This window comes from Theropithecus gelada, chromosome 5, assembly GCF_003255815.1.
Source record: "Theropithecus gelada isolate Dixy chromosome 5, Tgel_1.0, whole genome shotgun sequence".
In the NCBI taxonomy this organism is placed as follows: domain Eukaryota; kingdom Metazoa; phylum Chordata; class Mammalia; order Primates; family Cercopithecidae; genus Theropithecus; species Theropithecus gelada.
Genome location: NC_037672.1, coordinates 138,218,108 through 138,245,661, shown reverse-complemented (window position 1 = coordinate 138,245,661; position 27,554 = coordinate 138,218,108). Strand labels below are relative to the sequence as shown.

The 27,554-nt window shown below is 37.1% G+C and overlaps 1 protein-coding gene across 1 annotated transcript in view; it reads left to right on the top strand.

The window, feature by feature from the left end:
* Positions 1 to 27,554, top strand: part of RNF150 (ring finger protein 150) — a 274,592-nt gene that overhangs the window by 153,261 nt on the left and 93,777 nt on the right. The window contains exon 2 of the mRNA XM_025386561.1: positions 22,948 to 23,198. Coding sequence (XP_025242346.1) covers positions 22,948 to 23,198 — 251 coding nt within the window. The remainder of the gene's footprint in view (positions 1 to 22,947; positions 23,199 to 27,554) is intronic.

The window sequence follows — 27,554 nt, the reverse complement described above, 5'->3', positions numbered from 1 at the left end:
CTTAGGTAACAAACCTGCAGGTCCTGCACATGTACCCCAGAACTTAAAATAAAAATAAAAATTAAAAAGAGAAAGTTGTTAATGTAAAGAAAGCTATCATTTTATTCTACTTCAGAGTTGCTTACAAAAGAGAAAATAATGATAATTTCTCCAATAAGCAAAGGGAAACCATTAGGACCAGACAGTGAATACTCTGCACTGGTTGTACAGGCACTTACGGAAAAAGAGCCACGGGAGTCAGAAGAGGCCTTTCACTCCTGGATGTTGCAGAATGCAGTCTGTGGGCATGTGTAAACCAATGACTATAAATATAAAATTACAGCACATTAGCAGGGTTGTCTTGAATAACCTAAATATAATTTGGAACTTTCAAATAGATGCAAAAACAGGCCCAAAGGAAAGAAAGAACCATTTTTTTTTTTTTTTAGTTTTGGTTATTGGCCAGTCTTTCTATGCAAATATAAGTCCATGCTTTCAGCATATGTCTAAAACAAGTGTCTCTCCGAACAAGAATTTAAAGTGCTTTTAATTTATCTATTCAGTAACTACTGTGATTAGCTGGGTCGAACCAGCCTGTCAGCATTTGCTGCAAGTACTATCATCTTCAGAGCCAGACTGTAAATAATTAATAAGTCCTTAAGATTTGTATTTTATGTGGTTAAAAAAATAACAAGGTGGAAGGATAGTGATTTGGTGCTTCAGTTTACACATTTAGTCATTATAATATTACTGGATAAATGCCCAAGGATTAGAATTATTGATATGGATATTTAAATGATTTTGCCTCTTTCTGGAAGCTTAGTTTGTGCAGAATGACATCAGTTTGTAAGGTCATCCTGTATCTGTTAGCAATCAGTTATTTCTATCTTTCTAAATGTTTTAAAGACCTACTTATAGGCTGCCACCCACTCTCTTTTTGTCTTGGGTGAGTCTCTAGGCCTCAGTTTTCTCTTTGTGCAACTATGGAGGTTGAACTTGGGGAGTGCTCTTTGGCCAGCTCCCAGAAGTAGTACTCTGGTCTGTGGCAGCTCGTCACACCACTGTCTGCATCTGACATCTCTTCGGTGGTCGGCTTAACATTGGTACTTTTTTTTTGGATGAGCAGAGGCCAGAAAATCATTACCACTACCACAATAATAAAGCCCTGCTTTTAGATTCTGCCATGTTGTAAAAGTCTCTTAATCCTATTTTCCAACAGACACATGCCAGATAGTTAGGAGTTAGGCACAGAGAACCCTGGAAGCATCACTGACACCAGCTTCTGTGTACCACAGACCTTAGAGTCACTTTGGAAGCAATCAGGTTTTAACTACAATGAAACTAAACTGCTACAGTGTGTGGTAGCATTTGCTGGAGGGGCAACCAAAGTGCTTCAAATAAGGACAATCTTTTTCTATAATATTAATTAAAAACTACCAACTATTATTTTAAGTGTGCGGAAGGCTTGGTTGTGGGGTGGTAGTACTGTTTTGCTGTTATTTAATATATATCTGCAAAATGCAAATAAGAAAGACAGTTTAAAGTTGACTTGAAGAATAAAATTTTTTCATCTCTAGATTACCATGTAAAATGAGCTCCTGCATGATAGCCGCATCGCTGGCTTCAAGGCAGTCAGTCCATATTGGAGCTGGATAACAGTGGGTAGCAGGAGGGAAGTGTCCCAGTCAAAAAGACAAATGGAACAAATGTGTTTGAGGAATACAGAATAACTGTTTGATAGGCATATGGCAGAGATATAGTAGCATCTGGGAAAAAGTAACAATGAAAATATCGAAAACTAGGCAAATGAAAAAATAATGCTATTATTAACTCCAGGGAAAACAAATACAAAGTTCATAATTGTTTTTTTTAACAAGCTCAAATATTTTTATTTTTCAATAACAATTAAAAACAAGCTAGATTCAACAGACATAAAATTACTCTGTCAAATTGCTGTAATCTTTCTAAATGTTCTCAATTGCTGTCTCTTAACATTTCATGAGTAAACAGATACTTTAGAGATCAGTCCATGAGCCACACTGTCAATGCCCACAGTTATTCTTCCTCTACTTAAAAATTTTCACATGTCTTATACCATCTCTGTCAGTCTCTCTGCACAGCTAGAACCAGGATCATCTACATAATTTGCAGAGCTCAATGCAAAATAAAAATGCAGAGCCCCTTCTCAAAAAGTGGAGGAAAAAAAGCGATCTTAAAGATACTAAAACACAAAACCTGTTCATTTCTTTTTTAATTTTAAAATTATTATAAATTTAACTTTCATTTTAGATTCAGTGGGTACATATGCAGCCTTGTTACATGGATATATTTCATGACCCTGAGGTTTGAGATATGAATGATCCCATCACCCAGGTAGTGAGCATAGTACCCAATAGGCAGTTTTTCAACTCTTGCGTCCCTCTCCCTCTCCCACCTCTAGTAGTCCCCAGTGTCTGTTGTTGCTACCTTTATGTTCATATGTATCCCATGTTTAGCTTAGCTCCCCCTCATAAGTGAGAGCATGTGATATTTGGTTTTCTGTTCCTGTGCTAATTCACTTAGGATGATGGCTTCCAACTGCATCTGGATTGCTGCAAAGGACGTGATTTCATTCTTTTCAATGGCTTAGCATGCCATGGTGTAGAGGTACCACATTTTCTTTATTCAATCTGCTGTTGATGGTTGCCTAGGTTGATTCCATGTCTTTGTTATTATAAACAGTACTGAGATGAACATACACATCCATGTGTTTTTATGGTAGAACAATTTATTTTCTTTTGGGTGTATACCCAGTAATTGGATGCTGGGTTGAATGGTAGTTCTGTTTTTAGTTCTTTGAGAAGTCTCCAAACTGCTTTCTACAGTGGCTGAACTAATTTACACTCCCACCAGCAGTGTATTAGCATTGCCTTTTCTCTACAACCTCACCAGAATCTGTTATTTTTTTACTTTTTAATCACAGCCATTGTGACTGATGTGAGATAGTATCTCATTGTGGTTTTGATTTGCATTTCTCTAATGATCAGTGATGATGAGCATGTTTTCATGTTTGTTGGCTGCTTGTATGTCTTCTTTTGAGAAGTGTCTGTTCATGTCTTTTGTCCATTTTTAATAGGATTGTTTTTTGCTTGTTCAATTGTTTAAGTTCCTTGTAGATTCTGGGTATTAGGCCTTTATTGGATGTACAGTTTGTGAATATTTTCTCCCATTCTATAGGTTGTCTGTTTACTCTGTTGACAGTTTCTTTTTCTATACCAAAGCTGTTTAATTTAACTATGTCCCACTTCTCAATTTTTTTGTTGCAATTGCTTTTGAAGACTTAGTCATCAATTCTTTCTCAAGGCCAATGTCCAGAATGGCATTTCTTACATTTTCTTCTTATTCTTATAGTTTCAGATCTTATGTTTAAATCTTTAATCTATCTTGAGTTAATTTTTGTGTGTGGTGAATGGGAAGGGTACAATTTCAGTCTTCTGCATAGGGCTTAACTAACTATCCCAGCACCATTTATTGAATGAAAAGTTGTTTCCTCATTGCTTATTTTTGTCAACTTTGTCAAAGATAGATGGCAATAGGTGTGCGTCATTATTTCTGAGTTCTCTGTTTTATTCTGTTGGTCTGTGTGTCTGTTTTTGTACCAGTACCATACTGTTTGGTTACTGTAACCTTGTAGTATAGCTTGAAGTCGTGTAATCTGATGACTCCAGCTTTGTTGTTTTTGCTTAGGATTGCTTTGACTATTTGGGCTCTTTTTTGGTTCCGTAGAAATTTTACAATAGTTTTTTCTAATTCTGTGAAAAATGATGTTGGTAGTTTGATAGGAATAGTATTGAATCTGTAAGTTGCTTTGGGCAGTATGGTTATTTTAATGATATTAATTCTTCCAATTCATGAACATGGAATATTTTTTTATTTGTGCCATCTCTGATTTCTTTCAGCAATGTTTTGTAGTTCTCCTTGTAGAACTCTTTCACCTCCTTTATCAGATGTATCCTTAGATATTTTTATCTATGTGGCTATTGTAAATGGGATTGCACTCTTGATTTGGCTCTCAACTTGAACAGTATTGGTGTATAGAAATGCTGCTGATTTTTGTACATTGATTTTGTATCCTGAAACTTTACTGAAGTCATTTATCAGGTCTAAGAGCCTTTTGGCAGGGTCTTTAGGGTTTTCTAGGTATATAATCATAACATCACTGAAAAAAGATAACTTGATTATTTTCCTTTTTGGATGCCTTTTATTTCTTTCTCTTGCCTGATTACTCTGTCTAGGACTAATTGTAATATACTACCTGGCTTTACAGTGAACAGTATTTGCATAGAAGGACTATTGATGTGTCTATTCATCCAGTGAAGGATTAGGAAATAAGGAGGAATGGTAGGGGTGAGTGTGAGTTAAGACCTCATCTACCATGACAGGATGGCAGTAGAAAATGTCTAAAATTGATAAGCCAAGAAATATTACTATAAATATATTACTTAAAAATATGGAAGGAATATACAGGGAGCTATCAAGAAGAGTTGATGGTGGATGCATCTGAGAGCTGCTGGTTCAAACATGTGAGCTTTGCAATGATGGAAAGTTTGTTTTACTAGTGGGAATATAAATTATATTTTTGAGAATTGCCTTTCTTTTCTTTCAGAAAGAACAAAATCATTTCTAACCTTAAATAAGCCACCTAGCCAGGCTGAGACTCATTTTTATGTAAAATGAAGGAGTAAATGATATCAGAGTAGATTGTGTAACCCCCTTGTAGTACCTAATATTGCCTTATTCTGTCTTCCGTTCAGGTTCTAGAAAGCGGACGTGGGCAGAGCATTTTCTTCCTTGTTCAGGCAGAGCAAGTTTTGTGGGCTTTTAAAGAGGGTAACGTTGTTTCTAAATCACTTTCCGTAATTTAATATAAGTAATCTATTTATAGAAGAGAACAGCCACACTCCCTGAGAAAGTTTTATATGACTTTACTTTTTAATTTTGCTTTAAGCTTGGCTGCAGTATTTTTACTGAACCCGTGACACTCCACTTAAAATGTCAAATCCGTTAGTGGAGAGGGTGTTATTTCCTTGCCTTCATCTTTTTATATGCCAGTGATTGTGCCCCCTAGGCTAGCAAATAAAATCTGTCAATAAACTTGACTGAACAGTTCTGTCCAATAGAAATACAATGTGAGCCACACATTTAATTTTAAATTTTCTAGTGGCCACATTTTTAAAAAAGGAAATAGAATCAAGCAAAATTAAAATTAAAATATCTTATATAACCCATATATCCAAAATGTCATTTCAAAATTTAATCAATATAAAAATACATGTTTATAAATATCTCATTAGTAACAATTATTTAGATTTTTATACTAGGTCTTCAAATTCCAGTATATATTTTACACTTCAGCACATCTCAATTTGGTTACTAAATTTTCATTAGTAATACTTGATCTATATTTAGATTTCATAAAGCTCAGGGTTGAGGACTAAATTTTCATATGTAATTTGTTTCCATGTGACTAGTGGCTACATTAGACAGAAAGCTTTACAAAATATCTGATGAGTTCAGTAATCTCTCAGTGAATGCTCTCTCTTCAATATCCAAAAAATATCATTCTCTCATAATGTCAGAGGTGGAAGAGAAGGATCCTTGACTCTCCCTTCAAATAGGCAGTTTGGTGGTTTTCAGTAGCTATATGTAACTGCAACTATTTTTATGTTAATTGGGCATGAGAAAATATTAAAAGATTCTAGAACTACTTATGCTGAATGATTCTCCTTTTTAAGTTAAAAATGGGAGGGGCAAAATTCATGTAATTCATGTTTTTGCATTTGCTGTTTTCTTTCTCTTTGTAAACAAATTATTGAAGAGTGATATTTAGGAGACAATGTAGTGTCACTAAAGCATGAACCATTATAGCTAGTATTTAGGACATCAGAGAACTATGAAGAAAGAAAAAAGAGAGAAGTAATTTTTGGCACAGTCTTGGTTTGGGTTTACTTATAAGCAGGACTGAGACAGAATTCAGGGCCAAGCCATTTATTTGAGAGTTGATTCCAGGAAACACTTGTTTGGGAGTGGAGAAATGGAGGAGGGAAGGAAAGGAGCCAATAAATCATATGTTACCAAGGAAGTAATGAAGCTTAATGCCACTGGGGAGCTCTGGGAAACAGTGCAGAAAATGTGCAGCAGAGTTTCACGAGTGAGGGAGGAAGCTGAGGTATTTATACACCCACTTTTTTAGTCATTAGTTCATGGCTGCTCCTAGGTGGTGGCAATTCCTCCTTTCCCTTGGCCCACACAAAGTAAGAGTGATAGTGGTCAAGAAAGTCACTTAAGCAAAGAAATCCAGGTGCTGGCAATTGAAAATCAAGACAATGTGCACTAAAATGTATGGGAGAGGCGAGTGTAATGGACAGCATCTGTTATAGACACTTTTTGATTCACAGTGTAGACTGTATCAAACAAAGGACAGGAAGGTATGTTTCAGACCTTTGAAGCTTTTTCAGAATACGGGCTCAGTTGCCGAACTCATCTTCCTATCCTATACTTGAGATCTTCCTAAAATGTATCCAGTTCTAACTGCCCTAAGAAAACTGATAGAGAGAATAAAGGCCAAGAAAATTTATAGACTCTGTTCACTTACATATTAGTCTAAAAACCTTTTCATACCAATGTTTATCAGAACTAATCCCAAGAATTTATGTATCAAGTCAAAGGATATATAGCATTTTCCACTTATTTGGAGTTTGAGCTCTGATCCTTAAGAGGCCCATTTTTTTTCTGCCAAGGTATGTCATCAAGTTCTATCCCGTTTTTGCTATTTCACATCTCAAGATATTAATACAGATTGAGTGTGCCTAATCTGAAAATCCAGAATGCAAAATGATTCAAAATTAAAACTTTTTGAGCACGGACATAACACTGCAAGTGGAAAATTCTACATCTGACCTCATGTGACAGGTCACAGTCAAAATGCAATCACACAGCTGGACAAGGGGCTCACACCTGTAATCTCAACACTTTGGAAGGCCAAAGTGGGCAGATCACCCACTTTGAGGCAAGGAGCTCACGACCAGCCTAGTCAACGTGGAGAAACCCTGCCTCTACTAAAAATACAAAAAATTAGCTGGGCATGGTGGCACGTGCCTGTAGTCCCAGCTACTCGAGAGGCTGAGACACGAGAATCACTTGAACCTGGAAGGCGGAGGCGGCAGTGATCCAAAATTGCACCACTGCACTTCAGCCTGGTCAGCAGAGTAAGAATCTGTCTCAAAAAAAAAAAAAAAAAAATTGCAGTTATACAACACACACAGTTATTCACCATCTCTTTCTAAGGAAAGAAGACTTTCTTACCCCCTTTAGCTTCAATCTCTTTCCACACATGCCTAGATTCCCCCCACAAGCACGCCCAGGAAGGGTAATAAAATGGCACAAGTGCAGGCCAGATTCACCAATGGCAGATTCCCTGCAGTGCCCTACATGAGGCCAAGACCTACATGCATTACACACTGTGTTATTTTTGCTTGTTCTTTGCTCTATGATATAAATATATTGTTGAAAATGTCAAAAAAGACCTGCAGTTACCTCTGTGGGTAACAATGATAAGAAAAAGAGGATGAATTTATGCTTATCTATAGTCAGAAAGCCAAGCTGTTGGAGACACTGGACAGCAGTGTAAGTATGAAATGTCCCACAGAAGAGTATGGTGTTAGAATGACTACCCCATGTGACCTGAAGAAACAGAAGGATAAATTGTTAAAGTTCTATATTGAAAGTGATGAGCAAAAGTTAATGAAAAATAGAAAAATACTGCATAAAGCTAAAAATGAAGAGCTTGAGTACGTACTGAGTGGATCTGTCAGATTCACAGTGAACATTGGCCACTTAATGGTGTGCTCATCATGAAACAAAGATCCATCTTTGTTCACAAAAGGGAACTGTGAATATTCAACAGGCTGATTACAGAAACTTAAGAAATAGCATTAATTTTTTTGAAGATTTGTGGTCATAAAGTTTCTGCTGATCACAAAGCAGCAGAGAAATTCATTAATAAGTTTTACAAGGTCATCACTGATGAAAATTCGATGCCAGAACAACTCTTAATGCTGATGAAACATCCCAGTTTTAACCTTATTGCCCCAGAAACACATTGACTACAGCTGATGAGATAGCCTGTACAGAAATTAAGTATGCCAAGGACAGAATCACTGCTGGGATGTGCTAATGCAGCAGGCATGCATAGTTGTAAACTTACTGTGATAGGCAAAGGCTTGTGTCCTTGATATTTCAAGGAGTATTTCAAGGTGTTAATTTCTTATCAGTTCATTGTTGTTTTAATAAAATGGCGTGCATCACCAGGGACATCTTTTCTGACTAGTTTCACTGATTATTCCAGTGACCCATGCTCACTACAGAGAAGCTGGACTGGATGAAGACCTGCAAGGTTTTGTTAGTCCCTAACAATTGTTCTGCTCGTTCTCCAGCTGAAAAATTTCTCGCCAACAAAAAAAAAAAAAAAGAAGTTTGTGCCACATACTTCATTAATTCAGCCATGACCAGTGCTAGATCAAAGAAGAATAAATATAAAAACACTTTCTTGAACAGCAGACTAGCATCAGTGAACAGAGGCGTGGGTATGGAAGGTTTTCAAGAGGATGAAGGATGCCATATATGAAATTACCAATGCTTGGAACACAGTAACTAAAAATACATTTGCGCATGCCTGGCTCAACCTCTGGCCTAAAACTCTGTTCAGTGATGATGATGAATAAGGTGGTAATTTTGAAGAATTTCATATGTCAAGTGAGAAAAAGATAATGTCTGACCTCCTTGCATATGCAAAAAATATGTCTTCAGAGTCTGTCAGTAAGTTGGAAGAAGTGGATATCAAAGAAGCTTTTACTGTTGATGAGGCTCCTACTGTATATTCATTGACCAATGGTGAAATATCCAAAATGGTTTTGAATCAAGGTGATTGTAATAATAGTTATGGTGAAGATGATGTTAATACTACAGAAAAAGTGCCTATAGATAACATAGTGAAAAACATGTGATGGGCTTATTGAAGGGGTAAGGACTAGAGCAGCATGCATTCATAACAAGATGAAATCATGTTTGTTTATGAAAATCAGTGAGAGCATTCTAAGACAAAAAACATTGTTAATAAGGCTGATGACTCTGGAGGGAACATTGCCTTCCAGCAGAATGCTTCCTCAACCTTAGAGGACCTACTTCCTGATTCCTCAACTACTTGTGATGTTCTGTGTCACCTTAAAAAATAAAATACAATGCACTATAACCTTTTAAACAAAACATGGCATCACAGGTGGAGACCAAAATCCTGCTGTTGTTTGTTGCTGCTATTTAACAGCTGATACAAGCACCTGGTGATGCTACTGTGCTGCTTAGTTACCCCAAACACATTATTTTTTCTCTGTATCAATGGTATGTCATGTTTTTTACTGTTAAGTACCTATGTGTGAATAAGTATTAAAAAAATATTGCTTTTTGGTAGCATATAAATTCTAAGTCAGGAATGATGGTGGTGCCAAACAACCACAGATTGTCCAAGTGGGTGGCATAGAGAGTGACACCTTTGCTTTCTGATAGTTCAGTGTACACAAACTTTATTTCATGCAAAAAGTTACCAAAAGTATTACGTAAAATTACCTTCAGACTATTTGCATAAAGTGTATATGAAACATAAATGAATTTTGAGTTTATACTTGGGTTCTGTCACCAAGATGTCTCATTATGTATATGCAAATATTTCAAAATCTGAAAAATTCCAAAATCTGAGACACTTCTGGTCCCAATCATGTCAAATAAGGATACTCAACCTGTAGTTGGTCTTTTAACTTGACCTTAATGTTTGTTGAATTTGTAGTACACGTCATCTTACCATAGGGAAAACTATATGGGGATTTCCAGCTTCTAGAAACCAAAATAGTAAACTTTAATTGGCCTTAAAAACAGGGATTTTCCAATGTTAGCTTTTAATAAAGGAATCTCTCACTTCAACTTTCAAAGACTGCTGAAGATAAGTTGTTGAATACTTACACATAGAAATTATTAAGCAAGTAAAAGTAATGAAAAATTATACGGTAAATTGGGAATTTCCAGATAACTTCTGCCAGACAAATAATCAAAAATTGTTGAGAAAAGGTGTGTATTAGCCTGTTATGCTCTATAAAGAACTGCCTGAGACTGGTTATTTATAAAGGAAAGATGTTTAATTGACTCAGTGACAGTTCCATAGCACTGGGGAGGCCTCAGGAAACTTACAATCATGCAGAAGGGGAAGCAAACACATTCTTCACATGGCCGCAGGAAGGAGAAGGAGAAGAATGAGAGCTGATCGAAGGGGGAAGCCCCTTTAAAACCATCAGATCCCATAAGAACTTGCTATCACAGGAATAGTATGGGGGAAACTGCCTGCATAATTCAACTACCTCCCACCCAGCTCCTCCCACTACATGTGGAGATTATGGGAACTACAATTCAAGATGAGCTTGTCGGGGGACACAAACCATATCAAGGTGCTCCATCTATATCTTCCTATTCCAATGGTACAGTATAATATATCATAAATATCTAGAAGTTCATTAGATCCATGATACTGTGATTGCTTTTTAATTGTAATTCTAGGTTCTTGCCATGTATTGTTAAAAATAGCCTAAAGGGGGTCGGGCATAGTGGCTCATACCTATAATCCCAACACTTTGGGAGGCCAAGGCAGTCAGATCATCTGAGGTCAGGAGTTCAAGACCACTGGCCAACATAGTGAAACCCCGTCTTCACTAAAAATACAAAAATTAGCTGGGCATGGTGGCACAAGCCTGTAGTCCCAGCTCCCCGGAAGGCTAAGGCAGGAGAATCGCATGAACCCAGGAGGCAGAAGTTGCAGTGACCCAAGATCATGCCACTGCACTCCAGCCTGGGTGACAGAGGTGGGACTCCATCAAAAAAAAAAAGAAAAAAAAGGAAATAGCCTAAAGGGGATTCATTGTGATTTTTCCCAGTAGTTCAAAGCAAAATAAAACATAATTGCGTGTTGTGTTTTATTAAGTGACTTTCAGACTAAAAATTACACAATTTTTATATTTCACTACCTTAAGAGAGTAATATGAATTGAACCATTAATTGCTAACACAATTATTCATTTTTTACTTTGAAGATTGATTTTGCATTCATCTGCCTTCGAGTTTCCTTTCATTGACCAAAACAGGTGGAAAGTTTACCTTTTAATGTTGCAGAAATGGCAACTTGCCCAGCTTGGGCTTCATGGTCCCCAGCTATTTTCAGAGGTCCCTACAATATCCAGTGCTCTCAGTTGTCCATAAACTCATCCCTGTCCCTGGACCCCAGTGGAAACCAAGGTTAGTGTGCTCCTTCCCACTCTACTTCTTTTGGTCTAAATGCACATTTCATATTATCTAGAATGCTTTAAGTATTTACTTGATAAATGTCGATGCTAATAATAACTCTTAATATTTACTGAATGTAATCTGTGTTCTAGGTTCTTTGTGTGCATTCTTTCATTTAATCCTTACTCAGCCCTTTCGTTTTGGTACATAATACGAGAGTTGTGAAAATAATGAACCTGAAGCTTCAAGGTTTAATAAATCTTCCAGAGTCACCCAGTTAGAAGTTATGGTAAATGATTCTGCTATTTAATTTCATTTATGATATTATTATCAAGATTGAAATGCTGGGAAATTTTGGTCTCTCACAGTCTCCTATACTGTGATTCCACTAGTCTGCTCCTTAATAAGACTTACATGTACAGTTGAACCTTGAACAACAAAGGTTTGGTCTGTTTATATGCAGATCTTTTCCAATCAAATACAGGTTGAAAATAGAGTATTCCTGGGATGTGAAGCCTGCATATACAGAGAGCCTACTTTTTGTATACACAGGTTCCTCAGGGCCAACTGCGGGCCTACTGAGTATGGGCAGATTTTGGTATATGTGGAGGTCCTGGAAGCAATTCCTTGCATACACCAAAGAATGACTATACATTGTTTTTTGTCCAAGCAAAAATTAGAATTTAAAATGTTTTATATATAAGCATAAAGTTATTTAAGCATTATTATTTGCTTCAATAGAAACTAACTTTAATGAAAATGGAATTATTGTAAAATCAATTTAGTATTCTATGATTTGTTTCATTTCAGCCTGGACTCTATCATATTATTTTTAACCATTTGAAATGCTCACAGAACTAGCAGTAAGTTATTTTTTAAGACTGATTTACTGAATATTTTCTAAGAAAATCCTACAGGTGAGTTTCTAAATACAATGCCTTATTCTATATTCATCACTCCCCATACAGTTATCACAAATTCATAAATAATTCTCTATTCATCACTCAATAATGTAATAAGTCAACATTCAATAATTCTTATTCTATATTCATACCACAAATTCATAAATAATTCTATACAGTTGTAGAATAGGAACGTTTACGAACTTTCAAAAAAGTATGAGTAATTGATCACCTCAAGTATAGCTGAGGAATTGACATCAATTAGATGGCTCTTGTTAGCATCTCCTTTAAATATATTTTTAAATGCCGTAACAGTTAGCTGTAACTGTAATGACAAATCTACACTGAGAGGATCTGTTGTGAAATTACAGTGCACTTCAGGAACATCAGCATTTGACATATTTCAAGTTGCCAGCAGTGTATTGGGGGAGCACAGATTAACCAGTGTTTATTCAGCAACTTAGATGAGCCTTATATATTTTGAGCTTGGAGGTCTTCTGGAGAAATCAAGTCAATTGGTTGGCTCTACAGGTTATTAATTTTGTTCCTGAATAATAAATTTTCAAACTCCTAAATTCGTCCTGTGAATTTAAGTTTTTATCCCTTGGGAACTATTTTTATTGTTCAGACTAAGACTGTCTTCCAGACGACACACTTCCCATCTTCAACAAGTATGGTAATACCATGAGTTTCAGGAAAGATACATATTTCAGGATAGTACTAACTTCTCCCTAGGGTAGAAAAGCTGATAGAACATACTTTGGAGCCATATGGAATGACTGCTTATTCATGGTCTAGGATGACTTTGGAATTGTATGTGCAAGGCAGATAGCAATAATTTAGCATAATATGGATATTCTTTTCTGAAATGTATGCAAACACTAATGGTGAATTCAAATATGAATTCAAATAAGTTGATTGAAGTAAAATTAAATTATAGACCGCCTAAGGAATTGCATGGGAGTATAATGAGAGGTTCAGTGACTCTGGTTGGGAATTCAGAAGACCTGGATTCACTTTTGTGTATGTCACTACCTGGTTATACAATATGGACATAAAGGGCAGAAAATTCAAACCAAACCACTTTTAGCAAAATAACTGCAAAACCCAAAGGTAGACTGACTTCAGATATGGCTTGATCAAGGCTTAAGTCATGTCATCAGGTTATTTATGGCTCTCCTCCTTCACTGCCAGCTCTATTCTTAGTCTTTTGCCCTCATGGATTGAAAATGACTCTCACAACCACAGATGCTCCTGTTTAAGACCAAAAGAAGGCCTTTGCTTCATTATAACTCAGATAAAATTCTTACGTGCCCTGCCCCTACCTGAGCAGTAGTGACTGTGACAGGTGAGGGAATCCTACTGATTGGATTAGGTCATTATGGTGGAGGGAAATTGGACTGAATTGTAACAAGAGAAGGAGGCACAGATGCAGACTGATTTGTGTATTTGGCAGTGGTAAGGCAACAGTAATGGTAGTAATAAAAGTTAACATCTGTTTAGTGGGTTCTATATGGAAAGCCCTGTGCTGAGTAATTCATTGTGAATTATCTCATTTAATAATAGGACAGGATATTTGCCTCTTATGGGTATTTTTTCTCAATGACTTCTGTGGTAACATCACTGATTTAGAATGTGGGTGGGAGAGGGTGTGGGAGGTTCCAGACATAAAGGTATGAGGTCATCATTTGGACAAAGCAGGAGTGAGTCCAAAATACAGGAAAACAGGGCGATAGCAGGTGTTCATCTGGGGATAGTGATCATAAATTTTAAGTGAAAAAAAGGTGACTTGTGAGATTTTCCTCTTAGCAATGTTCACATGAAGAGGTGGAAGCATAGAAAAAGAAAATTTTGTAGGGCAGGTTCCATGGAGAAATAGAAGTGCAGGGGAGCTAAGGGTATTTTAAGAAGAGTTTATAATGATGGATCGTGGAATGTGGGCTGGTAAGGAGAGAAGGGAGGCCAGGAGAGGGCTGATGGATAGAAGGTAGAGGGAAGTAATGGGGTAGGCATGACTGAGCAAAGAGATCTGGAAGAAGAGGAAGTGGCACTGGAAAATGACATCTTTGAAGTCAGCATTCCAGAGGTGGTGCACTTTCTAGTGGTGACAAGGTCCAGGATACAACAGTGGGAACATGTGTCTAGGGAGCAATGGAGGCAATGGTCAATAGGGAGGAGAGGAGCAAGCAATGGACAGGCTTGAGTACTGGCTAGGTCATCCTCGCAAACACTGAAATTCTGATTTGAGGAAGATGGGTATTGTGAGCTAGGAGCTAAATGAGGGAAAGATGGTGGCAAGGAGAGAGGGGAAAAGGTTGTAAGTCCAAGTGGAAAGAATCTCAAAAGATGAGTGGCTTTTGAAGGAGGATGTGATGGGGATAGAAGTAATGATCTGGAGGTACAAGATAGAGCACACTCAGCAAACCGTCTTCTGGTGCTGAGGTATGTGGAATGAATGTGGCTTAATAAAAATAAATTTAATTTAAAAAATTCTTTCCTTCACCATAATGCAGAGAAATCAGTGTCTTCATAGAAAAGCCAAACCAATCAAAGCAAGAAAGTTAAGGATCAAGGAACTGAAGGGATTATTCTAAGACCAGGGCTGTTAGGGAATTTGTTAATCAGAGACTTAAATTTGAGTCACATAGAAAGGGTTTGAAAAAAGAAATTATATTGGATTCGATGATCAAATGAGGATCTGAGTGAGAACTCATGGCATAGAAGACCGGAACTTCAGCAGTGCCTCCAGCAAAAGGTACATGGGGTCATGTGAGAGGAGGGTGAGAAGCCAGTAATACTGCAGAGAGCCTGCCCTCATGGGAAGCTTCATTGGTTGTTTCTTGGTGCATGGGGCTGTCTAAACATACTAAACTCTCTTCTGGATATTCTGGAGGAACACGACTAAGACCTCCACCTCGATTTTCCCCAGAAAATAGGACCAGGCAGAGAAACTGGTTCTGTCAGGGGAACATGAGCTCATTAGCAAGTTATCAAGAGAACTGAGGAATCCCACCGTTATTAAAGATAGTACAAAATGAGTAGATACCACCTAAGAAAGAATGGTTTAAAAATGGACCACAAATATTAAGGGACGATCCTATGCAGCAGGAACTAGAAGTTGTTTTATAAAACACATACACACACAATGGGAAATATTTAGTGTGAAAAATACAATACAGTCTTCTGTCAATCTTCCCTGGGGATTGGTTCCAGGACCACCTGCAGATACCTGCACAAACTCAAAATCTGCACAAACTCAAGTCCCATGGTCAGCTCTGCAGAATCCCCAAAAAGTTGCCTTTCATATAGCTGGGTTTCAAATCCTGCAAATACTGTATTTTATCTTTTTGGTTTTCTGAGACAAGGTCTTGCTCTGTCACTCAGCCTGGAGCACAGTGGCACAGTTATGGCTCATTGCGGGCTCGACCTACCAGGCTCAAGTCATCCTGCCACCTCAGCCTCCCAAGTAGCTGGAACCACAGGAGCATGCCACAACACCCAGCTAATTTTTGTATTTTTTGTCGAGGCAGGGTTTCAGCATGTTGTCCAGGCTGGTCTCAAACTCCTGAACTGAAGCAGTCCTCCTGCCTTGGCCTCCCAAAGTGCTGAGATTACAGGTGTGAGCCCCCATGCCCAGCCTCAAATGCTGCATTTTTTATCCACATTTGGTTGTAGATCAAAGGACCAATTATATTCATTGAAAAAAATTATTGTATTAGTGGATCCATGCAGTTCAAGCCCATGTTGATCAAGGGTCACCTGTAGTTTAAACAAAGAGCACCAAAATATGGGATAAAATATAAATGAATACAACTAAAGACAAATTTATGAGCTGGAAGATCAGCTTGAAAAATTATAAGTCACTCCGAATGAATAAAGAGATATTGTAAGGATACAATGCAATACCACTGACATCTCCCAGGATGGCTAAAATAAAATAGTGATAATACCAAGTCCTACCAGGATGCTAAGAAACTGAATCATTCATTGCTGGTGGGAATGTAAAATGGTACAGCCACTCTGGAAGACAGTTTGTCAGTTTCTTAGAACACCAAATGTTCAACTACCATACAAGCTAGCAGTTATACTCCTTTGCATTCATCCCAGAGATATGAACATTTATATTCATCCAAAAACTTGTATATTAATGTTCATAGCAGCTTTATTAATAATATCCAAAACCAGCAATAATCCATATGTCCATCAGTTGGTGAATAATTAAACTGTGTTGTACCACAGTCTCTACCATGGAATTATACTCAGAAATCAAAAGGAATGAATTACTGATACATGCTTGTTTGTATAATAAGGACATTATGCTGAATGAGAAAAAGCAAATCTAGAGGATCACATACTATATGATTCCATTTATGTAACATTCTAGAACTGACAAAATTAATATGGAGAATATAGAAGGCTTAGGGAAGGGAAAGCGGAGAGTGAGGGAATTTATTCTTGATGGTGGAATATGTCAGTGTCTTAATTGTGTTAGTGGTTATATGACTCTATATATGTGATAAAATTTCATAGAATTAAACACAAAGACATTTAAAAATTTTGTACATGCAAAAACTGGTGAAATCCAAATAAATTCCATAATTTAGTTAATTATATTGTGCCAATTTCCTGTTTTGATAATGTACTATAATTATATAAGATGACACCATCAGAGGAAGCTGGGACATTGGTTCATAGGACCTCCGTGTACTGTTTTCTTCTTTTTGTTTTTTGTTTTTTGTTTTTGTTTTTTTTTTGAAACAGAGTCTCACTTTATCACCCAGGCTAGAGTGCAGTGGTGCAATCTTGGCTCACTGCAACCTCCATCTCCCGGGTTCAAGCAGTTCTCCTGCCTCAGCCTCCAAAGTAGCTGGGATTACAGGCATGCGCCACCATCCCTGGCTAATTTTTGTATTTTTAGTAGAGACGAAATTTCACCATGTTGGTCAGGCTGGTCTTGAACTCCTGACCGCAGGTGATCTGCCCACCTTGGCCTCCCAAAATGCTGGGATTACGGGCATGAGCCACCGTGCCTGGCATGTTTATACCACTTGTTATTAGTCTATAATTATTTCAAATTACAGTTTTTTTTAATTGGGAAGGGTATAAGAAATATGGAGGAAGAAGAGGAAGTGCTACCCCAACTGGATAATAGGAATCACAGGAGAGAAAAAATTTAGGAGGAAATACTGTAATAAAATGTGAGGAAAAATGTTTCAGAATTAAAGATAAAATGAAATACCTCAGTTTGAAAATGTACATGTATTACAAATATAACTGAGTTCGCTCATAAATAGACATTGTGACATTGTCAAGACATTGTGAATTATCAATTCTTAGTGAAAGTAAGTAAACCACAGATTACTTACTTATTTTACTGCTGTTGAATAATTTATTTCTTTCTAGTTTTTTTCACTTTCCTAGCTTTATTGATGTATGATTGACAACATTAATTGTATATATTTATTCTCATCTCTTACTTTTCTTGTTTGTATCAGGCAATAGAGATGGTAGGGAGGTACAGTCTGCATTTGTCAATATGGATTCCCCTCTGTAACTTCTGAGAAGAGTCCTGAATGGACTAATTTTAGTAACATAATTATCTTGTCTTTTATACATGGTCATGTGATACCCCAAATAATGATAGTGTGTGCTCTTCTTTCCAAAACTTAGCAGTCCCAATTTCTTTGTCTCTTTGCACCAAGTATAACTTCTTACAATGTTGGCTTATCCTGTCTTATTCACGATTTTAGCTGAAAAACTTATAGTGCTTTTCCCCCATTTAATAGAATATTTCTCAATGATCCTTACTATCACATTAAAGAAATTTCCTTTTATTACTCATAAAAAGAATCAGGAGTGTGTTCAGTCCTCAACAGATGGGTTCCTTCTCCATGAAGATGGCTGCTCATGTCTCTCCATCTGAAGTCAAAAGGAAGGGAGAGAAGGGACGTGGAGAGCACATACTCAGTTCTTTTGTAAATAAGTTCCTGGAGTGGCAAGTATCATCTGTACTCAAACCTCGATGACCAAATACTAATCACATACCACACCCAGCTGCAGGGGAGCCTTTTCACTGTACAGCCTATGCCTAGCTAAAACATTCATACTGTAGAAGGAAGAAAGGCCAAATGTTGGAGGACAACTAGCTATGTAATATAATTATATGCCTTATTCCTTTAATTTGTTACTGTACTAAAATGTACTAATATATTTTCTAATATTAAATCATCTTCACATTCCTGGAATAAATCCCATTTGGTCATGAAGATTTTTTTTACTGTATTGTTGGATTCTGTTTGTGAGTACTGTATTTAGGATTTTTGCATCTGTGTTTATTAAAAATATACTTGGTGATGCAAAAAGTAGTAATTACCCTTTACATTTATATGGTATTTTGCAGTTATTTTGCAGTTTTTAAAATAATTTCATACACATTCCTTTTGAGAATAAATGATCAACAAGAGAGGACTCTAGTTTTGAAAAAGTAGATATTAAGTGTGCAAACAGAAAATATCTACAAATGGGACAATATAAGGGTTTTTTTTTTTTTTTTTTGCCACCTAAGTTCTAGAGGGCCAACAGTGAGACTGAGATTGAAGTAAAGATTAATGGAGCGAAAAGAATACAAGAGGTTGAAAAAGAAGTTTTGATCAAATGAACCCAGGGAGAGATGCTGTCAATCTCCAGGGTCCCAGGGAAGAATGGGATTGCAGGCTTTGTGAAATGTCTAGCACCGCACTGGTATTCTAGATATTTTATTAATACAATGTCTAAACAACCTGATTTGAATTTACAAGTAAAGGCTTTCCTAGTTATTAAACATTATTTGACTTTGTGAACTTCTGTTTTGATTCCTTTTTGATCTGCATATACCAAATTAGATCCTGGCAATGGAGCACTCTCATGGGAAAAGGAAGCACTAAAAATACAGGATGCTTCTCTGCTGTCGTCTGGCAGCCAGGTCATACGTGTCCTGGTCACACATTTTCTCCCTGACTGTAGAGCTTTTCCAGAGCACACGATAATTACATAATAGCAACCTCTCACCACTCACAAGTATAAAGTGCCTTTGGGAGGAAAATAGGTAGTAGGCTGATATAATTTTGCAAAAAGAGGCACTCTGTGCTACAATAAATAGAATTGCCCAAATAGCAGGACCTCTTTGTGGGTTTTCCCATACCAAATATGCTATTTGTTAACTTCTTTTCCCTGGGCCTTGGAATGTCATAGATGCGTAGTAGCTACTTAAGGCAGCATTGAACTCTGAGATCACTGTGCTGGGCTTGCACCACTTCCCCTAGCGCCACCCGTTTTTCTTCTTCCCTGCCTCACACACACCCACAGAAGCAAAGCATATCCTAGTATACTTGGGAGAACCTGCTGGCTTCTCCCTTACACTGTAGCTGCAGATTCCAAAATGAAGCAAAGATCAGGGAATTTGATACTCGTATCAGTGCACATGCCTCAGTTGAACAATATAGATCCTGGAGGAGCATTTTGCCCTGGATTTTGTGCATTGATCAGAGTAAGATAATTCATCCAAATCCACTTTGCTTTATATCTTTTTTTGGACACCCTAGATACCTAAATTCTTAGTGACTGTTTCTGTTAGGATAAATACATATCCCTAGTATTACTTTTTACCATGCACAATAGACTAAAGCACACCAGAGTAATCTCCCAAAATCTCATGTGTTTTTACCACGATGAACTCTAGAAATGTATTATGAATACTGAAAATGAATAAGGTTGAAGTTCGGGTGAACAGGCCCTCCTCACTGCCATTTGTACTGTTTGTCTTTCTGAGTAGATGTTATATGTCATGAGGGCACAACAGTGGCACAGACAACACAAGCAGTGTAACTAAGCACTGAAGTTTAAAATAAATGCTTTAAAATAGTTAATTATACTTTACCCTACAGGAAGAGAAAATGTTTTCTGAAGTCCCTGAAAATGGATGATGAGTAGTTTAAAGCTTTTTGGAGATTCAAAATTTGGTTGCCTATTTTTAAAGTGCTGAACTGGGGTTTAAAACAAGCTGTCCATGTCCAGAAGCCAACTCTGTTAGACTCTAGTTTCCTAAGTATAAGTAACTAATGGGAATATTGTAGGGAGGGAAATAGTGAAGGAAGAATTAGGCTACCAGATAGTAAATATGTTAAAAGCTATACAACTAAAACAGCCTGCTACAGGTTCAGCAAAACATAGGTCAACCTCACAGCAAGAGCAAAAAAGTGCAAAATTGACCCGAATATATCTGACAATTTAAAGGAAAAAATTGCATCCTAATTTTCCTTCTTTCTGCTTATCACATGGTAAGAATTCAATAAATATTGTTACTGAATCGCAGATTGTTCAAGACTTAAATGTAAAATGTAAAGCTATAATAAGGTTTTGAGAAGGTATTTTAGATGAGTATTTCTTTAATCTTGGGTGGAAAAGAGTTTTCTAAAGAGTATCAAAACTGGAAGCCATAAAGGAATATATTAGTGAAATCTGACTACTAAAAAATGTAAGTCTGGGCGTGGTGGCTCAGGCCTGTTATCCCAGCACCTGGGGAAGCCAAGGCAGGCAGATCACTTGAGCTCAGAAGTTCAAGATCAGCCTGGCCAATATGGTGAAACTCTGTCTCTACTGAAAATACAAAAATTAACCAGGCATGATGGCGTACGCCTGTGGTCCCAGCTACTTGGGAGGCTGAGGCCTCTAAGAATTACTTCAATCTGGGAGGCAGAGGTTGCAGTAAGCCAAGATCATGCCTCTGCACTGCAGCCTGGGTGACAGAGCAAGACTCTGTCTCAAAAAAAAAAAAAAAAAGAATGTAAAACTTGCACATTTCTGAACATCCAAAGCCTCATAAATAACCCCAAGATCCCATCCCGAGAAAAAAAAAAAGTACTTCTAGAGCTTTAAGTAAACATGCCAAAATAATATAAATAAGGGAATAAATGAAATGAGAGATTATTATTCTACCATTACTTCAGTGACTCTAAATAGCTGCAGCACCAGGATGAGCCTCACTAGGCCAGATTAGTTCGATATACAAAGATCATGCTGCTTTAGAGACAAAACCAGTCAGCAGCCTTAATCCCCCACACAGCCTCAGACCACATGCAGCCATTAACCAAAGTAAAAATGAAAAGGAAAGGTGCGTCAAAATTGCCAGTAAATTCTTCAGAGGTGAAAATCGAGCCACCAGTTTCAGTTATTCCCAGAAATAACAACCAAACCCACACTGTGGCTTTATGATTTTACAATTGGATTTGCAAAAGTTTTAGAAATTTTTTAAATATATAATTGACATAGCATACACAGACACTTTAATATGTACTTTTAAAGTATTTGTTCAGCCTAAGTGAAACACCATCAAGGAATTTAAGATTGAAAACCTGCACGGAGATCAAGGTCAAAGGAAAGCCCTAAGTAACAGTCTAAGAAACTTGCAACAGCCTAAGCAAATGTAACCTGGTAGTTCCATCTAACTGACCTCAACATGTGAATACAGCCAGTGTTAAGCAGCTGTAGTGGAGTTTAATTTTGCCCTTAATCTACAACATAACTGTTGCAAATTTCCTCCCTTTAATTTGTAGTCACTCCAGGTAATGGGATATTTCCATGTGGATGTGAGACCTCTGTGCCCTAATCATCTTGCATCTTTCTCCCTAGATTTGAATTGGGGTGATTCCTGAGAACATACCCTAATGAAATTAATATGATAATAATATCATACGAGATTCAAATGAACCCAGTTCAGTATGATATTACTGAAGAACCTGTTGTAGGGACCCCAGAACTCCTCCCCAAGAGGCTTCACTTCACACAGTGTCATGATGTGTAAGGACAATGACCCATATATATAAAAGTGGCCCAAGAAAAAAAATGGCGCTTTTGCTCCAAGCTGTCTAATAACTGAGGCAGCCATGGTGGGAGTATCTGAGTGGAAGTGAAACAATCCTGGAACTATCTGTACTGCTTCCACCTTCTCTTTGCTTGGTATGTGGCTTGTGGTTCAATGGAAACATTGTACCACACTTCTCTTTGCTTGGTACACGGTTCAGTGGAAACATGCTGTTTCCATTGAATTAGGTAAAATAAGCAGAAAGTAGTTCTGGGACCATAATTTCATGTTGGCAAATCATATTAGAGCTCCTTAAGAAATATTCTCTTTTGGTTGCTTGGTTACTCACTATAGGAGAAAATTACCTCAGAAATATTATAGAGAGATCTATAGTTGAATATTCATAGTGTGGGGAAAAGAGAGCTCTCATCTCAGGTGGCATAATGCAGGACACTTTACCCTTTTGTCATGAAATGCAAAGTCCCGTTCCCATCCTCAGGGAATCTGTGGAGTGCAACATAGAACTGGGCTGGTTGGGAAGGGTCCACCTTTCTTTACCAGACCTGGGGTCAATGCTTTGGAGAGTTGAAAAGGGCATAGCATGATTATGACTTCACTGGTACTAAAATCATCATGAATTCATTTTAGGTTCTTTTTTCACATATAAAACAGCAGCTGAAGAAAGCTACGTAACTGAAGAAAGAGAAAATTTGACTTGGTTTCTAACTATTAGATCTTCTTAGCTCAGCACAGAATTCTCAAAAGTACTGTCCTTATTTGGTTTCATGTGACTGTGTCCACACATCTCACTGGGATCCCCCGCATCTTATGTCCTAACCTTTATTGCCGCTTCCTGCCCCTCTCGCCACAGGTGTAGAAGACATCGTGGCCATAATGATTCCTGAGCCAAAAGGGAAGGAGATAGTAAGCCTGCTGGAAAGAAACATCACCGTGACCATGTACATCACCATCGGAACCCGGAACTTGCAGAAATATGTGAGCCGCACTTCGGTTGTGTTTGTCTCCATCTCCTTCATTGTCCTGATGATCATTTCCCTCGCATGGCTCGTCTTTTATTACATCCAGAGGTTTCGATATGCAAATGCCAGGGATAGGAACCAGGTGAGTAGCAAAAAGTTAAAAAAACTTTTAAAAATCGTTACAAAAATGTTATATATTATTGTATAAACAACTTTGAACATGACAGAAAATACCAAGCCAAAACCAAAACACCTCCACTCAAGATATACACTGTTAACATTTGCTGTATCATTTTTCAGATATTATCCAAATATACCTATTTTGATGTTTTACTGTATTTTTGTGTAAAATAGAGGTGATTTGTCCCACATTCCCATTGCTTATGTTTTTGGCATTTATTTATGCACATAATGAAGGGAACAAAAGGAAGTGCTAATAGTGTGAAGATAATTTGGAAAGAGCCAAGATTTCCTCCTTGTGAACCGAAGGAAAAAAAAGAGATAAAAACTAAAACCTATTTTAAATAGCAATTAAACATATCATGTATACCCATGGTACAAAATGCAAAAAAGTATCACATGGCATATAATGAAAAGTAATTGCCTTCCCATGTGTGTCTCTCAGCTACCCAGTTCCTCTCCCTGGAGTATCTTCCAGGAATTTTCTATGCACTTATAAACACACATGCCCATATATTTTAAAAAAACAACAACAACAAATGATAGCACCCCTTCTCTCTCACTTCATCTTGCAGATTACTTCACATCTATACATAAGCCAAGCTTCCTTCTCATTTCTAATGACTGCATAGCATTCCATTGTATGTGTCACATCTATTTAACCAGCACCTATTAATGGACATGTTTTCTCTTCTTAAGAAAACATGTACACATGACACGTTGTACATTTCTAAGTATATCTACAAGGTAAAATCCTGGAAGTTTAGTTGCTAGGGCAATGGCATATACATTTTGGACTGTGATAGATACTGCCACATGGTCTGCCAAAAAATGTTGAATCAATTTACACTTTAACCAACTGTATATGAAAATTACTGCTTCCCCATATCCTTACCAAAAGAATGTTATAGCTTTTTTTGTTGTTACTGATTTGGTAGGTTAAAAATTGTACCACATTTTTCTTATTACAAGTAACATTGAACATCTTTTCAAGTACAATAGAAAAAGTGAATATTTTTGGTGAAATGTCTACTTGTATTATTTGACTTCTTTTCAATTGAGTTGTCATTTTGTTATTAATGTGCATAAACTCTTTATTAGTCAAGGAAATTAACCATTTTTTGTAGGATAGTATTCACCTCCCCATCCCTCAGCTTGTCATTGCCTTTTATTTTATCTGTGGTGCTTCTTGCCATGCAGAAATTTTTGGTTTTTACAGAGCTACATTTATTATCTTTTTTTCTTGAGATGGAGTCTCACTCACTCTGTCACCCAGGCTGGAGTCCAGTGGCACGATCTTGGCTCATTGCAACCTTCGCCTCCTGGGTTCAAGAGATTCTCGTGCCTTAGCCTCCCAAGCAGTTAGGATTACAGGTGTACGCCACCACGCCTGGCTCATTTTTGTTTTTTTAGTAGAGGTGGGTTTTCACTGTGTTGGCCAGGCTAGTCTCAAACTCCTGACCTCAAGTGATCTTCCTACCTCAGCCTCCCAAAGTGCTGGGATTACAGGTGTGAGCCACTACACCTGGTGTATTAATCTTTTTTAAAAAAATAAATTTTATTGTGTATAGTTGAAGTTTACCACATGATGTTTGGGGAGTCATACAGACAGTAAAATGGTTAATATAGTAAAGCAAATTGACATATCTGTTGTCTCACATAGTTTTTTGATGACAAGAGCAGGTAAAATCTACTTATTTAATAGAAATTTCTAATACAATTTTTTAGCTGTAGTCATTGTACATTAGATCTCTAGACTTGCTCATCATACATTCCACTACTTTGTATCCTTTGACCTACATTTCCCCATTTTCTCTCTACTCCCCCCGCCCAGTAACCACTGGTTCATTCTCTATCTCTGGACATTTGACCTTTCTTAAAAATTAGGTTCCATATATAGGTGAGATCATTCAGTATTTTTCTTTCTGTGTCTGGCTTATTTTACTTAACATGATGTCCTCCAGGCCCATCCATGTTGTGGCAAATGTCAGGATGTCCCTTGTTGAGGATAAACACTAATAATCCATTGTATATGTGTATGTATATACATTTTCTTTATCCGTTCATCCTTCACTGGACATATGGACACTTAGGATGCTTCCCTATCTTGGCTATCATGAGTAATGCCACAATTAACATGGGAGTGCAGATATCTCTCCAAGGTGGTGATTTTACCTCCCTCGGGTATATACCCAGAAGAGGGATTGGTGAATCTTTTTTTTTTTTTTTTTTTTTTTGAGACGGAGTCTCGCTCTATCGCCCAGGCTGGAGTGCAGTGGCCGGATCTCAGCTCACTGCAAGCTCCGCCTCCCGGGTTTACGCCATTCTCCTGCCTCAGCCTCCCGAGTAGCTGGGACTACAGGCGCCCGCCACCTCGCCTGTCTAGTTTTTTTTGTATTTTTTAGTAGAGACGGGGTTTCACCGTATTAGCCAGGATGGTCTCAATCTCCTGACCTCGTGATCCGCCCGTCTGGGCCTCCCAAAGTGCTGGGATTACAGGCTTGAGCCACCGCGCCCGGCCTGGATTGGTGAATCTTAAATGGTAGTTCTGTTTTTTATTTCTTTAGGAACCTCCATACTGTTTTCCCTAATGGCTGCGCCCACCTACATTCCCACCAACAGTGTACTAGGATTCCTTTTTCTCCATACCCTCACCAACACTTGTTAGCTCTTGTTTTTTGGATGATAGCAATCCTAACAGGTGTGAGGTGTGATCTCATAGTGGTTTTAGTATTTCCGTAATAAGATTGTCTATAGACCAAGACAGCTGAAAAGCATTCATGTTTTCAGCCTCTATTTTTTAAATTTCTTTTTTGTCATTAAATCTTTAATCTGTAGAGAACTTATTTCAGTGTAAAGAATGAAGTAGAGAGCCGACATTATTTTTTTCAGATGGCCTATCGTTTTTGTAACTGGCATTTATTGAATAATTAATCTTTCCCCCTCTCATATGCAGTATCCCCATTTCACATCTATTAAATACCCATATGTACTTGCTTCTATTTCCATGCTCTCTAAATTGTACCATGAATCTAGGTCTCTATTCATACTGCAGCACCATCTTGTATTAGTACTCTAGAGTTATAATGTCTCACGGCTGTTCATGCTGTTTTCTTTATTGCTCTATTTTTATTCTTTTCATGTTTGTTTTTGTATGAATTTAGAATCATTATATGAGTTTTTAAACTTATAGGATAATTTAGGGGAAATTTGTAACTTTATGATGTTGAATCTTCCTATTCAAATATAATATGATTTCCCCTTATTCAACTCTTCTTTTTATTCCCAGTAGCATTTTTCAGTATTTATTAATCTTGTACAGTTTTCTTCAGTTTAGTTCTAGGTATTTAATCATTATGTTACTATTATAATTTAAATTCATTTTTTCATATTGGAAACTTTGGATTGTTGTATATTTTGTATATTATTAATAGCCTCATTGTTATAACCCTAATTATAATAATGTATAGCATTTTTTATATGCTGCAGGCATGTCCTAAGAGCTCTCTTGCTCTATTTACCTACTTTCGCCTTAATAGATAGTAGCCCCATAGTAAATAAGTTTATTGTCTTCATTTTACGGCATTGGAAGTAAGCACAGAGAGGTTAAGTAATTTGCCCAAGGTCACATAGCTGGTTACTAATAGAGCCAGCAATTGAACTAGCAGCAGGACTCCAGAGTCCATGCCCTTAACCGCTACTTTGTAGTATTTGTGATTATTTATATTAGTGTTGCAGAACTATATTAATAATGCCCACAATCAGGGATAACTTACCGCTTTCAAATGCTAGACATCCTGTTTTTTCTGTTATCTAATTTCATTGATTGGAATCTCCAGAATGATCTAAAGTAATCGTGGTTACAGTGAACATATTTCTCTTCATTGTGTATTTAATGGGAACTTCCTTAATTTAATGGGATTGTTTTTGTCATTTCTTCATTTTCTTATTTTCCCATGTAGTCTTCTAGGTTGAGATATATAGTTTATCATGTTATAAAATATATAATGTCAGAAGTATCAACTTAGTTCTATCTTACTAAGAATTTTGTAATCAAGAATGGATGTTTGATTTTAGCAAATGCCTTTCCAATGGCCATAGTCTAAGTTTTCTCTTTAGATCTATTCAAATAAATGGATGATATTAATGGATTTCCATTATGAACAATCCTGAATTTCTACTATATACTATTCCTCTAATGTTTTTGAGATTATATTTGCTAGTGTTTATTATATTATTTTTTGCCTTTATATTCATATATGAAATCTGTTCATAGTTTACATTTTTATTATGTTTAATGATTATACTGTCTTCTAAG